The 15,301-nt window shown below is 38.8% G+C and overlaps 1 protein-coding gene across 5 annotated transcripts in view; it reads right to left on the bottom strand.

The window, feature by feature from the left end:
• akap9 (A kinase (PRKA) anchor protein 9) overlaps positions 1-15,301 on the bottom strand; it is a 316,455-nt gene that overhangs the window by 238,070 nt on the left and 63,084 nt on the right. For 4 of the 5 annotated variants that reach the window (XM_085987959.1, XM_085987955.1, XM_085987956.1 and 1 more), the window contains exons 3-6: positions 13,633-13,677; positions 9,862-9,921; positions 7,699-7,869; positions 814-969 (exon numbers count right to left, since the gene is read on the bottom strand). In XM_085987959.1, the coding sequence (XP_085844085.1) occupies positions 814-969; positions 7,699-7,869; positions 9,862-9,921; positions 13,633-13,677 (432 nt within the window). The remainder of the gene's footprint in view (positions 1-813; positions 970-7,698; positions 7,870-9,861; positions 9,922-13,632; positions 13,678-15,301) is intronic. The other variant, XM_085987958.1, reaches the window with a different exon arrangement.

Raw genomic sequence — 15,301 nt, 5'->3', positions numbered from 1 at the left:
ATTTCCAAATTCACAACACACTTCTTTAGCCAAAGAAATACACTGAGAAAGAAACAGTTTTACCATGAAAAATTAAACAGCATATAGCCAACATACAAAATGAAAAACAGTAGGTCACTTATTTTTATACTTTGAATAGGATTTCTAAAGAAAGATTATCTGCCTTGTTGGATCACCTTCAGTGCTCGATTCAAAGGCATCTTCTACGCACTGCTGGAGTGGACAATTATTGTATTGAAGAAAGTCACCAAGAGATGACTGTTGTATGTATGATTTGGGGGGGGGGGGGGGGGGTGGGGGGGTGAAGAAACACTCTTACAGCAAACCAAACATAGGTGCAATTCTACTGGGGAAGAGCTTAATATAATTAACAGATTCCGGCTAATAAGAAAACATGGCAGTGCTGTTGGATGCAGACACTTGTATTTTTAATAAAAGAAAAATCCATTAAAATCACAGGATCTGACTTCCGCAATGTTCATGAAAAAGCTGCTGCCTTACCAAAGACAATCAACATTCCCTTGCAAATACTCAACAAGGAATGGGCCTGGCTTGTTTGATGGCATACTAACTATTGTAAAGTAGTCCAATAAAATACCAATTTGCCTTAACCAGAACGTGAAATGGCCGGGCCTGTTGATGTGCCATGTGGACTTTGCATAATCCACTAGCTTTGAATCTGGGTGTGTGGCCTTCTCCCCAACTTCCTCACCAAGCAACAAAGAACCCATCAATGTGGGTTGTGTACATATCTGTGTGTCAAACAGAAGAACGTGGTACTATTTTGACAGGAACGGTAATGATGAATTTTACCTGTTGAAACTGAATTTGTAGTTTTTGGCTTTGCTCTGTTAAATCCAAAAATTCTTGTAGAATCTCGCCCTTTTCCTTCCTAGCTTGCTGTAGATTAGCAGTGAGCTGAGTAATAATACCATCTCTCTGCTTGATTGCAGCTTCAAAGTCCTGTAGCTGAGTAAAGAATATAATTGTATAATGTAAATACAGGAAAAGTTCTGATATCCGGCACCGACGGGACCAAGCTGCTGCCGATCTATCAAAACTTCCGGATAGACCAGCGCTAATGTTGAAGGATAGGAGGTTTTCATCTCCGTATCTGACAACAAACACTGTTGCTTAGCAAAAGCTTGTAAACACTCGGCCCATACCTTGGAAGCGTCTCTGAAGCTGTTGCTAAGCTACAGAGATGCTTTCCAGAGCCTGACTGTTTTTATAAAAAAAAAAGCTAGAAGAAAAAAAACCTAACCAAAACGGCTGCTGATTTCTGCCGTTAGATCGAGGTTTCCAGGCATACAACCTCCAGATAAACCAATTGCTGTGATTATCTCTCTGCCGAGGTGTGATAAATGGCAGTTGGAAAGATTACCTGTAATCATCTGGCATTATTCTCTGACTATATAAGCTGTGTCTTTATGCATCTCTCCACTTCACCTGACGAAGGAGCAGCGCTCCGAAAGCTTGTGATTTCAAATAAAACTGTTGGACTATAACCTGGTGTTGTGTGACTTCTTACATATAGCAGAAGGGACTGCAACCAGGGATGAGGGGCTATAATTATGTAAAGAGACTTGAGAATTTTGAACCAAGAAGGTTCAAGGGTTATTTGATGAAGGTCTTCAAGATTATTATAAGGTAAATAGTGATAGAATATTTCTATTGGTCAGCAAGGTGATAATCAGAGGGCACAAATTTAAGATGCCATATAAAAGAATTAAACGGGAGATTAAAAAAAAATCTTTACACAAAGAGTGATTAGAATGGGAAATTGCCTGCCATAAACCATTATGGGAGCAAAGTCCACAATTAAAAAATTGAATTAGTTGTTTGAAAAAGAGGAATATTAAAGAGGTATGGGGAATGTGCAGGATGCTGGGATTAGACTATGGGTTATGTTGAAAGAAATTGCTGCAGACTGTTGGGCCAAATGGCCTTGCTTTTCTGCTGTAAAATTCTACAATACAGTAATTCAATGGGAGCATAAATTCAGGAGTATCACTTGGAAAAACCATCAACACAATTTATCTTTCCAATCAATGTTATTAGAACATGGAATACACATGGCCACTGAATTGAAAAAGGAATTAAAGTATTGGGAAAGAAAGAATATAAAATAATGTGAAATGTAGAGAAATGTTATTGAGGAAAGAGCTCTAGTTGAATATCTAGCATCAGCACAGGAGCAATAGGCTGAATAGATTCTTTTTGTGCTGTAATTTCTATTATTCTTCGATTGTGCAAGTCTTTGCAGTTATCTGCATTGGAATTCCATCTGCCATTGTACTGCCCGAGTGCAAATACAGTCTAGATCCTTCTGCAACACCTTTATCAGACTCCTGTCCCCTCCTTCCCAGTTTGATAGCGTCTGCAAATCTGACTAGTTTGCATGTTTTTCTGAATCAAGGTGGTTCATGTAAATCATAAACGGTAGGGATTCCCGCACTCCATTCAGTATTTCCCCCTAGCCTGACACCATTCCTCTACTCGTGCCCACCACTTCCTATTTATCAGCCAATACCTTATTCACTTCCAAATTTTACCTAGGATACCCAGTTATGTAACAGTCATACGGAACTTCATCAAATACATGGCGATTGCTCATAGCACTTTGAAAAGTAAATAGATGACAAAACTGGCGAAAGCAAGTTAGCAGTTGCTGTTGTAAGAAGCAGCAGCAGGAAAAATAGGGAAGGGATATTAACTCATTGGTGCTTGCAACTCCATTCATTTATTGAATTGTTGGTGTGACCACTACTCCATTAATACTTTATTTCTGTTTTCCTACAAATTTATTAATATATACTGATGCTAGTTACTCCAGTTATTAGTTGATTTGTTGCGATGCCTGTTGCCCTATGAATGTATTGATTCACTGCCGCTCACTTTTTCATTCTTCTAACAAAGAGCTGGCCGCTGGGAGCATGGGAGGGGTGGCGGCAGCAGAGCACAGGAAACCCAGAAGTCCAGGCTCCACTGCACGCTGTACTCCAGTGTGCGTGTGACGTCACGGACAGGTTCCCCGCCCGGAAGTCAGTCAGGGAAAGCTGGAGAAGAGGCCGCAGCCACCGGGGTTGGGGGAAAGAGAGAAAGAGGGCTGATGGGGGGTTGGGAGGAAGCACTCCTGCTCCTCCCGGCCCAATAGGATTGCTCCCCGAGGCTGTCCTCGCCTCACTGCAGCTGCCGGGAATCCCGTGGTTTAACCCCGACAAGTCACAGTTAAACCTACACAGGTTAAAAGCGAGGCTTCTAGCCTCATTATAAAGTGCCAACCCGTCCCGCCTTAATGGAGTCAGGATTCAGGGTTATAACACTTTAACCTCCCACCTGACCTCAACCCACCCGTTTTTTGGGATTAAAATTCCCCCCAATGGGTCCAAATCTTGTCCTTCTGTGCTGTAAACTTCTTTGACATTCACTGCTGCCTGTTGTTGAATTAACCCATTCATTGATTGGTGCCCACATTAATTCGGTGCTGCCCACTGCTCTATGAATTTATTAATTCACTGGCACCTGCTTAGCTGTACTACAATGCTAATGAGTATCTTTCATTGTTATCAGTGAATCGCAATGGATGTGGTTTATGTTGGTTTCCTTTCAATGTTACGGTTACATTTGTATGGTGTCAAAAAAACAACACATTTTGATCTAATATAAGTTGCCCAGTTCATTCAATTATTTTTTTAATATTCATGTTATTGTTGCAGTTTCTGTTCTCCACTGTTTTAGGGTGTACTGGCATCACATTAGTTGGGAACATCAAGATGAAGCATTGGCATTGTACAGTTCGTGACTCCCGTGTGCAACATCACGTGAGATAGACTAGTAATATATTAAAAGTCTTTCATATAGCGTGCACTTCCTGTCCACATTAACCTTACTTCCTGTTACCACTTTTGAATCACCCTTTTTACGTCAACTTTTATAACAGGAAAATCTTATCAACATGACAACATTTTCTAATGGTAAAAGCCCATCAACATTTGCCAGTCATGCTGTAATTACTGACCTCTTGATATTAGGTGATGCTGTTGCATAAGTTGCCAGGATCAGATTTATAATTGTCCTATGGCAACTTGGAATCAATTAACCTGTGGATAATAATTTTTCCTATGCTGTGGTTCATATTTCATAATAAACCTTGAATTAATCAAAGGGCGGGAAGGTTACAGAATTACCAGGGTTACGTAGATCATTAGGAGACATGTGTAAGAAAGGGTTAAAATATTGACTACTAGCTTCAGGACAGAGTGTATCACAAGCAGAAAGGTTCTCTCTACTAAAAGCATGAGAGAGAGAGAGGGGGAGAGAAAGAAAATGGCCTCACTTGAGATAAACACCTGCTACTTATCATCCTCGAGACTCAGATGTCATACATGGTACCTTAGACACTAACCCACTGATACTTAATTGTAGGTGGTCTGGTAACCTTGGGAAAGGAGAGATAAGAGGACTGAGGAAGTGGAGAAAAACAGAATGATGGAACAGGAGATCATCTTCATCCATGTCAATCAATAGAAGTATTGTAGATTACCCATTAGTCACTACTCCGTAGTTTAAAGATGTAAAGCTATACAGTGAACAAGACGTAATCAGGTCTGCATCCCTCTTCACCCATGACTGTGTGGCTGTTCATGGTTCCAACACCATCATCAAGTTTGCGGATGATACCACAGTAGTAGGCCAGATCACCAACAACGATAAGTCAGCCTACAGGGAGGAGGTCCAGCATCTCGTGAAGTGGTGCGCCGATAGCAACCTGGCCCTTAACATCAAATAAACCAAAGAAATCATTGTGGACTTCAGGAAGTCTAAAGGCGGAAGTCACACCCCCATCCACATCAATGGGGCTGTGGTGGAAAGGGTGGACAGCTTTAAGTTCCTCGGAGTCCACATCACGGAAGACCTCTCCTGGTCCCTCAATACCTCCTCTCTGGTGAAGAAGGCCCAGCAGCGCCTATATTTCCTAAGGAGGCTGAAGGGATGTAACCTGTCACCCCTGATCCTCTAGCTTTTACCGCTGCACAATAGCGAGCATCCTGACAAACTGTATCACAGTATGGTATGGCAGCTGTAGCTACTATGACCGGAAAGCCCTGCAGCGGGTAGTCAAAACTGCCCAACGCATTACCGGCACCCGGCTACCGACCATAGAGCACATATACCAGAAACGCTGTCTACGGAGGTCACGGTCCATCATCAAAGACCCTACCCACCCCAGCCACAGTCTGTTCGCCCTCCTGCCATCTGGGAGACGCTACAGATGCATTCGCACCCGTACAACCAGATTTAGGAACAGCTTCTTTCCCAGGGCTGTCATCCTACTGAACGCCACAAATAAACTCTAAAGCCTGCACATCTGCCAATGCACTTTATTATGGTTATGTTTATGTTAATATACTACAAGCCAAATGTATGTTGAATGTTTAAATGTCTTAATCCAAATGTACACTCTTGGGAGCCGCAAGCCTACATTTCATTGTACTGCACTTGTGCACTAACAACGACAATAAAAGTTGATTTGATTTTCATATATGGGCATTTTGATAAGAAACTTGTAGCTCAGAAATGTATAAAAAGTGGTAGATGGTAATGAGGGTTTGGATTTGAAGTGTTTGATCAACTTGAAAATTGAGCTCAGAACTGTAACGCGCTCATGTCCCCAACCATCTGGTGTGGTTGCAAGTACTATCTTAAATATACGTTTAAGTACTATTCCATGTACTATATATTTAATAAATCTATGACTGCTTGACCTAACAGTTTCAAGATTTTGAGGAATAGATAGAATATCTAATCAAAATAAAAATACCTCCTCTAACAATCAGATAATTGAAGTAACAGTTTTTGTCTATTGTGTACAGTTTTGGTCTCCTTACCTAAGTAAGGATATACTTGCCATAGAGGAAGTACAATGAAGGTTCACCAGACTGGTTCCTGGGATGGGGGGATTGTCCTATGAGGAGAGATTGAGTAGACTAGGCCTATATTTGCTGGAGTTTAGATGAATGAGAGGTGATCTCATTAAAACATACAAAGTTCTTACAGGGCTTGACAGGGTAGCTGCAGGGAGGATGTTTCCCCTGGCTGGGGAGTCTCGAACCAGGGGTCACAGTCTCAAAATAAGGGCTCGGCCATTTAGGACTGAGATGAGGAGAAATTTCTTCATTCAGAGGGTGGTGAATCTTTGGAATTCTCTACCTCAGAGGTCTGTGGAGGTTCAGTCGTCGAGTATATTCAAGACAGAGATTGATAGATTTTTGGATATTAAGGGATATGGGGATAGTGCAGGAAGTGGAGTTGAGGTAGAAGATCAGCCATGATCTTATTGAATGGTGGAGCGGGCTCGAGGGGTTGAATGGCCAACTCCTGCTCCTATTTCTTATGTTCTTAGGTTCTAATAAATCTGTTCAAAAAGTGAGTATAGAAACAGATTTAGAAAGCTTGCTGGAAGATGACCTTTTTAGATAATACAAATGTTAACCAGAAAAGCTGAGGACTCAAAAATAAGCATTAAATTAAAAAGGGCTTTTGGTTCATGTTTGTTATACTGAAAAGGACAATATAAGCCTTACAATGGCATTGGAAATGTAGGTTTTTGAGAGAAAATAAATGTAAAAGTGCACAGGGAATAAGCAAAAATAAATGCAGTATTCAACTTCATAAACTTGTGGGCAATTGCCAGGTCTATTATTTGGAAAGGAGTTATTTTCCTACTAAAAATGATCTGAAATCCTATATAAGCCAAGGGATATTTTATACAGTATATGGAAAAATAGAAAACAAGCATGCATAAGCATGCACATAGAATAATGTATACTGCATTACACAGTAGAAATATAATTACTTTCAATAACCAAGGTGATTTGATTACAGTAACAGGAATTACACCACCAATGAATGTACTTTCTTACTTAGCAAGGCAAATTTAGTACTTGGAAATATAGCTTGCATAACCTATACACTGAGGTCTGGGAAAACTTCCACAATGCACTTCTGATTCTATAAGGAAAGACAGAACATATATTTTAATTGGTTGTAATCTTCCTTTCTTTAATAGAATTAAGATATGTTGGAATATATTTCCATTATCATTCTTAGATTGCATCTGAACAGAACAGCTGTACCATCTAACACTTCAGCTCAAACAATTCTAAATCTTGACTGTGATGTTAGCAGAAAATCTCAATAATGAACCACATAAAATAATTTATATAGACACCTGCAGAATGCTAATTAGAAACATTAAATTGCATATTTTAAAAATGTGTTTATTGCATGTGGGCATCGCTGGCAAGGCCAGCATTTATTGCCCATCCCTAATTACCCTCACATGTCGGAGACAAACCAAGAGAGAATCGGACAGCCAAATATGATATTTTCCCTTCAATTCAAATGTTCTTTCTCTCTTTTCAAACTAAGATCAAATATTCAGGTGACCAGACTGAAGTGGAAATTCAGAGATTTCAGATTTGGGCTTTGAAAATGCATAAAGTTTAATTTGGCATTAAACATGAAGGAGTTTGAAATATAATATAATCCTGTAACTAATATCTTATCATATCAGGAAAAAATGTCTACTATTGAGGTTTTAGAAAAAAAATTAGGACAGCAATAAATCAGATAAATGTGTTACCTATAAAAAAGGATAAGCAATATACACAAATGGGAATTATGGAAAGTTACCTGCTGGAAGCCTTCTGTACCAAATACACCCTTCAGTTCTTCAAGCTCCCTGTTCAGCTCTTCAATCTCTTGTTGTTTTGCAGCTAAATCTTCCTCCATTATTTCGAGTCTTGTCTGAAAGGGCTGTGCATCATGCTCAGAGCAGGTTCCCGATATGCTAAATTCCTCTTCCTAAAGCAATTAAAATGAATTAAAACCCTGTACAGTATTACATTGTGATCTTCAAAGATGAGAAGCCATAGACAGGGGGAAAATGAATTTCGTAAGAGGCAGATTTAATATTGAAACATGCAGCTAGTGGCAATCGATCACTATAGCAACTATTGTTGTAGCAATTTGCACCTCAAGAGCTTCAATGTGCATTTGTCTATTTTTCAACCCACAGTACTTTGATGAGCAAGATTTAAAACAGTATTACTTTTATGCCATATCTGGTGAATACTTTTCATGAACAAATACAACACAGCTATAACCTTACCAAGCCTTCCAAAAAAAATGTTTTGGTCATCATATTGAAAACCCAATAGTGGGAATTAAAGTTAGAAAATGTAGCCTATTCACAATTGGTCAGAGACTTAGTGAAAACTTTCAATTCTCTTACTGAAGAATTTCAGCTCCTCCAATGCCTGCATGCTGTGGCACTGAATTGTTCCGAATGAGAAATCCGACGTTCAATACTCGGTCTGTACAGCGGTAACTCACTGCAAGATATCGATGTGGGTGTACATTTGGCTTGTAAGGAAATAAGACGTTCGGGTTCTAGATCCTTATCGCCATCCAGAGATCCTGCCAGAAAGACATCAAAACAGGCTCAGACTGGGTGAGGATGCGCTCCCCCTCATGGTTGCCACTCACAGTTCAGGTTCACATTTGAACAGCAACTTTTTGAATGAGATATCTGGAGGCCTGACAGCATCCATGGAACTGTGCCCATCTAAGAGTCACTACTTTTGGAAGGGAGGAAACTAAAAGAATGTTCAACATTTTAAAAATATTAATTAAAATACAATGTGCATGGTGTCCTGAAAAGCAAAAGCTGAAAAATTCAACAAAATCATCAATTTGAGAATACATATTGGTTCTTTTTAAAATCAAATCTTTTAAAAGAATCTGTTATTAGAAATAGAGTTGAAAGTTTTCAGTAACAATGACCAACCGTAAATTTGATGCTGCAAGAGCTAATGTTTTACTTTAGCTTCTGGTATAAATCAGAACACACTGTGGCCAATAGATTCTCCATAAACTATTTGTTAGGAGGGATTTTAGCCAAACTCATTCATGTGAAAAATCTAGGTATTGCATTAACAACCGTGTTCACACAATAAAAATGACAATTGCATATCAAATCATTGCAAAAAGCAGCAAGAAACACAGGGCCAAGAGATATACCTTGTTCTCCCAGTGAGTTAGTGAAGCAGCTCATAACACCAATGTTAGTATATATTATGGATTAATAAAAGTATCAATGCACATTAGTTTGCTAATGTTAATAGACATTATTAACCATCTGCGACTCAGAATGGCTGAAAATGGTCACCACATAATTCCAGAGTGTCTTTGGGTGAATTTGTGCGATAAGGCTGAGGAATGTCAGTGGGAAAAATACATTTTCCATTTTTAGCATTTAGTGCCAGCATCATGTCAGATCAGGTGCAGCAGGGACAGAAGTAGAGGAAAGCTCTCGCCAACCTTACTCTGCCCCAACACTGGTTAGCTTAACTCAAAAAAATGCCTTTAGCTGCACTTATATATTTCTCACATTAGTCATCCTTACAACCTCCCTCAAGTTGCCAATCAGTGCTGCATTTTAGACTTATGCCAAAAAGGAACTGGACCAACTAGTTTGACAAAGGGTTCTTTTGCAATTGGTTGTGGGGGGGGGGGGGGGGGGGTGGGGGGAAGGGGCAGAAATCACTTTAAATCAGTCTGGAATAGATTCAGTCACAGGTGCCAAAATTAACTGTTCTAACTCACTCATCAGTCAACATGTTTACTAATTTCTATAATCAATTATGTAAGTTTAACTTATCACTAGTTATTAAAATTGATATTGAATGATTTAATTCCTGAATGTGGGTAGTGATATGGATTTACACTCTGGGAACCATGCCACCCATAGCTGTGGGTGAATATATCAGTAAGTTATTTCACTTCATACTGTACCCTGGTCATATCTTCTGCTTTAAATACTGTTTCTCGTTGCACTGTACAACAACCATTTGCCTGTGCAAACCAAATAATTTATTTTTAGCATTTTCTCATCCATTCCTAAAAAACATATGCTAAAGGCAATAGAGCATTAATGTTTATTAATACCAGTTAAAGAGCATGTAATCAATTTCTAACCATCCCATTACAGTTCTGTCAAGTTTTTTCAAGCTGTGCCCCACCAAAAAAATTCTCGTAGCTTTTTACGCCCATTAGCTGTTAGGAATTAAACACAAAACATCAATAAAGTCATTTTTATTTAAAATAAAAACTTAAAACATCTCAACTTAAGTAATTTGTTTCCTTTCTTCCTCTCAGATACATAATGCAGCTCCATTTATCAGAGTCTCTCCCACTTTCTGCAGATAAGCAGCCTAGAGATTGGACTTAGGCCACTATAATATAGAGCAAAAACCTGGTAAACTTCCCATCAGTTCCTTAAAATATTAAATTAAAAAATAATTAACAGTTTATATCTGTGTCAACATACATTTACCAATCCACATCCCCATCCCGCCAGCATGCCTTATCCACCATATCAACGCCAAGGCCTTGTTTCTGACTCTCGACAGTAAAGCGCCTCCTCCATGCTCTTGGAGTGAAGTTATTTTCCTCTGAAGACCTGCAGCATTCCCCAGGTACATCAAGGTTGTACAACACTTGCTCCCCTTCAGTTCCATCACCTCTGCTTGTTCCTGCTCACTGTCCTCACCCTCCCTACTTGGTGGTTGTATCGCACGCCATGCCTCTCACATGGGACATACTAGTTTCAAAATAACTATTACTTTTTTTAAATTATTGAAATCAATCCCCCGTAGCATTTCACACAGAGAATCATGACTTGTACACAAGATAATTATAAGTGAGGAAGGCTGTTGATCCATCCAGCAAGACCTCAAAGTCTCCCAACTGTAGCATTCAGTCAGTTCTAAAATGATTGCAAGGTTTTTCCCAGCACCACTATGAAGAACTTTTGATAGCAGTCCTAAATTTGCCTTTTTAGTATGAACCTTCAGCCCTTGTTCAATTCTCACAATTTAGTTTACATTTTCCAGATTTTCTTTTCCATACCACTTATTATCTTGTACTCCTCCATAAAATCATCTCTCAGACACTTCTTTTGAAGACTGAAAAGTCCTTTTCCACATTTTTCACCCTCTAATCCTCTGGAAAAAATTTCCTTTCCATAGTACTTTGGAAAATTAGTCAGAGCCTTATCATTTCTTCGAATTCCCAACAGGTTTTCAGATGTAAACCTGCAATGTTTACTTTAAGCTTGAGTAATTTTTTTTGGTACTGTTTTCTCTAACTAATAACCTCCATAAACAGTTCTACACCTACTGGTGGTTCTCACCTCCTCTGTGAAAAGAGAGGCAAAGTACTTCCATTAGTACCTTTGCCACTCCACTCACTGCAAGCTTGCCTCCATCATCGCTTAGCAGCCCTTCCTCTACTTTGGCAATTCTATTGATAAAATATCTATAGAAAGCCTCTTTAAAGCTGTGTTTTGCTAATTTTCTGCCATACTCTACTCTAGCCATTTATAACTTTCATATGTTCCTTATATTTGTCCCGTTTTTCATTTTTATTATCTGCCCTGTACATACTAAATATTTTTATTTTGTTTCAGATTTGATCTAATCTCCCTCTTCATTGATGGAACTCAAACTTTCAATACACTTTCTTTTATCATAACCTAAAGGTACTTGATTTGTACCTTTTCCACCTCCCGCTAAGTAATCCCAGTTACCGATGTATGGTTCTATTTGCCAATTTTTTCCTTCCATTTAATTTAAACATGGTCCCTTTTTCTCTCGCTATAAATTGCTTTTTCTTTCCCCAGTCAGATACACTCATCCTCAAATTTTCTTTGTCCTTTTCTATTCTTGCACTTAACCTAATTATATTGTGGTCACGGTTTCCCAATTGGTCCTTTACTTTAAGGTTACCTACTTGCTCCACTTCCTTTGTCAGAACCAGGTCACAAAGTGCTTCATTTCTTGTTGGAGTAGGAATATACTGAGCAAGAAAACAGCCCCGAACATACAGCAAAATAAACTCCTCCTTTACACAAGAAGTCTTTTCCTTATCCCAATCTATTTTAGAATAATTAAAAATCTCCTACAATTATAACTAACACACTTTTCTATTCGTTGAGGGTATGCACACTCGAAGGGGAATTTTATTCCCTTCTCTGGCAAAAGAATCAGAGGCGTGATGAGGAGAATTTTTTTTATACAGTGAGTTATGATGATCTGGCTTGAAAGAGCGGCACAATGGGCCAAATGGACTCCTTCTGTGCTGTAAGATTCTATGATTCACCAAGCTTCGAAATCTAGGTAAATTTTTGGCAACATGTCCAGGAACACAAACAGAAAACTGTTCTAATAATTATTTTAGCTACTATAATTAACTTGTGCCCCCACAGGATACTTCTCACATCTTTGAAAAGCAGTATATAATATCAGACCTGGTTTTAGGCACAATCAAGTGAACTTATTGGGGGGGGGGGGGGGGGGGGGGGGGGGAGGGAAAGCAGCAAATAATTAATAGTAATATAAAATATTAATTGTACTAGTTAGACTTCCTTAAAAAGGTTAGTCAAGCAGAATGTGCCCATTCTCAAACTGAGTTGGCTGCCACTTACGAGGTTATTATCACATAGGTACTCAACATTGTTTCTGATGATAAATTATTTTGCAAGTGACCAATGCAAGATTAATGGGTTTATGGTTACCTAGGATTTTTTTTATCCCCTTCCTTGAAAATCAGTGCCCCAATGGCTTGTTTCTAATCCAGTAGGACCGCCTCAACATTTATCAACACCTTCATGACGGTCAGTACTCCGTAAATGTCATCTCTAATCTCACCTCACATGCTTGGGTATATAGCATTCCTCTCTGGAGATTGGTTCCAAGGCTATAAAGCCTGTCTGGGGCATCGCTGCAAGTGATATAAAAGTAACTGGGCCAGAATTTGCTAGCGAAATAACAAAGTTTAATGCGCACGCCATTATTAGTGTAGAAACCATCTAGAAATTTGTGGCAAGGAAGAGATACCCTGCGAGTTGTGAACTGCCACACATTGCTGGAAGATTTGCTCGGCTCCACCGTTAGCCTTGCAAAAATAGCAGCTCGCCAGCAACCTCCCCTGTTTTTGCACATTAATTACCAATTAAACTAGCCACAGAAAGTTAGGGCGGGTATTTAACAGCTTAAGGACCCTTTTAATGACAAGATTTATGTTCCTGCAATACCACGCTGACGCACGTGACTGGCTAATCTTAAATTCATTTAAATGACCTAAAAATCCTTTAGGATAGTGAATGGACTACAAAAATTGGATAGAAAATTTGCAATCCTCTTTGGTGAATAATTCTAGAAAATATTAAATATTTTCTCTTCAGTTTCACCACCATTTTTAATCTTTTAAAATTCCAATTTCTCTATATACTCTGACTTTTATGATAGTGGAAGAATGTTTTGATGGTATGCCCTAACATATTTTGCTATCCTCATCTCTCGAGTCTTTTAAGCACCTCTAATTTCCCTTTGAATCTGTGATGGTAGATTCTTAATCACTTGAGCATCCCCCACGTCCCTTTTCCTTTTAGTTGAGTAATTTGTTTTCTATTATTATTTATATTTTCATTTACCAAAGGTATTTGCATAATATTACTAATAATTTTGAGCCGCAAGGATTATGCATTCTTTACAATATATTTACCTCTGATGTATAATCATCAGCTGTTGTGGACACTTCGCTCTCCGGCTGAAATATAAACATACATAAATTTAAAACATTTTAAATTTTCTGAATAATTAAGTAGAATTAATATACACGGGCAGTGTTCATAATATAGTGACAAGTAAAAAAAACATGCCATGTGTAACTTTACTGGAACCATTCCCCACACTTTGTTCAAGAATCAATACATATGGCCATAGAAACAAACCAAACAGCTAAACTGCCATGGATACCTTAATCATTCCCATTTATCTAAAACTTCAATATATGTCCACGGTCACAGTAACGACTTGCATTTACTGTATATAGCACCTTTAACGTAGTAAAACGTCCCAAGGCACTTTACAGGAGCATAGACAAAAATTGGCAACAGCAGCTTGGAACCAAGAAGAATTGCTCCTCCCACACTCAATGCCTATCTCAAAGTTTGAAACGTAATATAAACTGATTACACACAGGCTACAGCACAGAAATGGGCAAATAATGGAAGCTAGCATAAAGAAGTGGAAAACAGAAATGTAAAGGAGGGAGAGATACAAGAAGAAAACAAAAAAGCTCAGTGATGCACTGCATTGGTGTAACAACATACTTCATATCTGTGTTTTCTCATAGGAAATGCCTTATGGCCCAGCAAAATTGAATGCATTATTTCTAACTTTTCCCCTGTTGAAATCGCCATTATTGGTGACATTGTGATTCCAAGTTCCAAATCATCTATACAAGCACACCGAGAAACAAAAGTAGACCAGTCTAAGCAACACCCATTTATCCTAACTCTTTGTTTCCTGTCTGTCAACCAACTTTGTATTCATGCTGCTGCATTGTCTCTTATACCTGAATTTATCGAACAAGTCTCATGAGATACCTTATTGAACACCTTTTGTAAAACTCCATATGCACATCTACTGTATTCCCTTTATCCATCCACTCTTCAAAATAACTCAAATTTGTCAAATATGACTTGCCTTTAACAAATCAATGCTGGCTGTCCTTGATTAACCCATGAATTTCTAAATGTTCACTAATTTCATCTTGAATTATGGATTCCAAGAGTTTGTCCCCAATTGAGTTGTTATAGTAACTGGTCTATAGTTATCCAGTACATTTTTCTCTCCCCTTTTTGAACAAGGCTGTTACACAAGCTACTCTCCAGTTCCACAGCACAATTTGCATCTTTAAGCAGGACTGAAAAATTATGCCCAGGAGCTCTACGGTCTCTTTAACTTCTTTCAGCAGCCTACGTGCATACCATCAGAGCCCAGAGACTTACCCACCTTGAGTTTTGCCAATATTTTCAGAACTAGAAGATTTCATACACCACTCTCCCCCTTTACAAGATCTGGTGTTAGGAGGCACAGTACAATGTACAGATGGAAACAGGAAGGTACACATAGACAACCAAGTCAGTGAGCAAAACTATAGCAGATGGAATCCAATGTGGGGAAGTGCAAGGTCATCCACTTTGGATCCAAGAAAGACAAATCAGGATACGTTGTTAATGGGGAGAGACTAGAAGCTGCAGAGCAGCATAGGGACTTAATATTTTTCATACACAAATCACTAAAAGTTAGTGCACAGGTACAAAGTAATCAAACAGGCTAATGGAATGTTGGACATTACCTTAAGGGGGCTGGAATACAAAAGCATG

Source organism: Somniosus microcephalus, chromosome 5, assembly GCF_052327205.1.
Source record: "Somniosus microcephalus isolate GS21.2 chromosome 5, FLI_Smic_1.0, whole genome shotgun sequence".
In the NCBI taxonomy this organism is placed as follows: domain Eukaryota; kingdom Metazoa; phylum Chordata; class Chondrichthyes; order Squaliformes; family Somniosidae; genus Somniosus; species Somniosus microcephalus.
The sequence above is the reverse complement of the archived record's forward strand: the minus strand, read 5'-3'. Positions and strand labels throughout refer to the sequence as shown.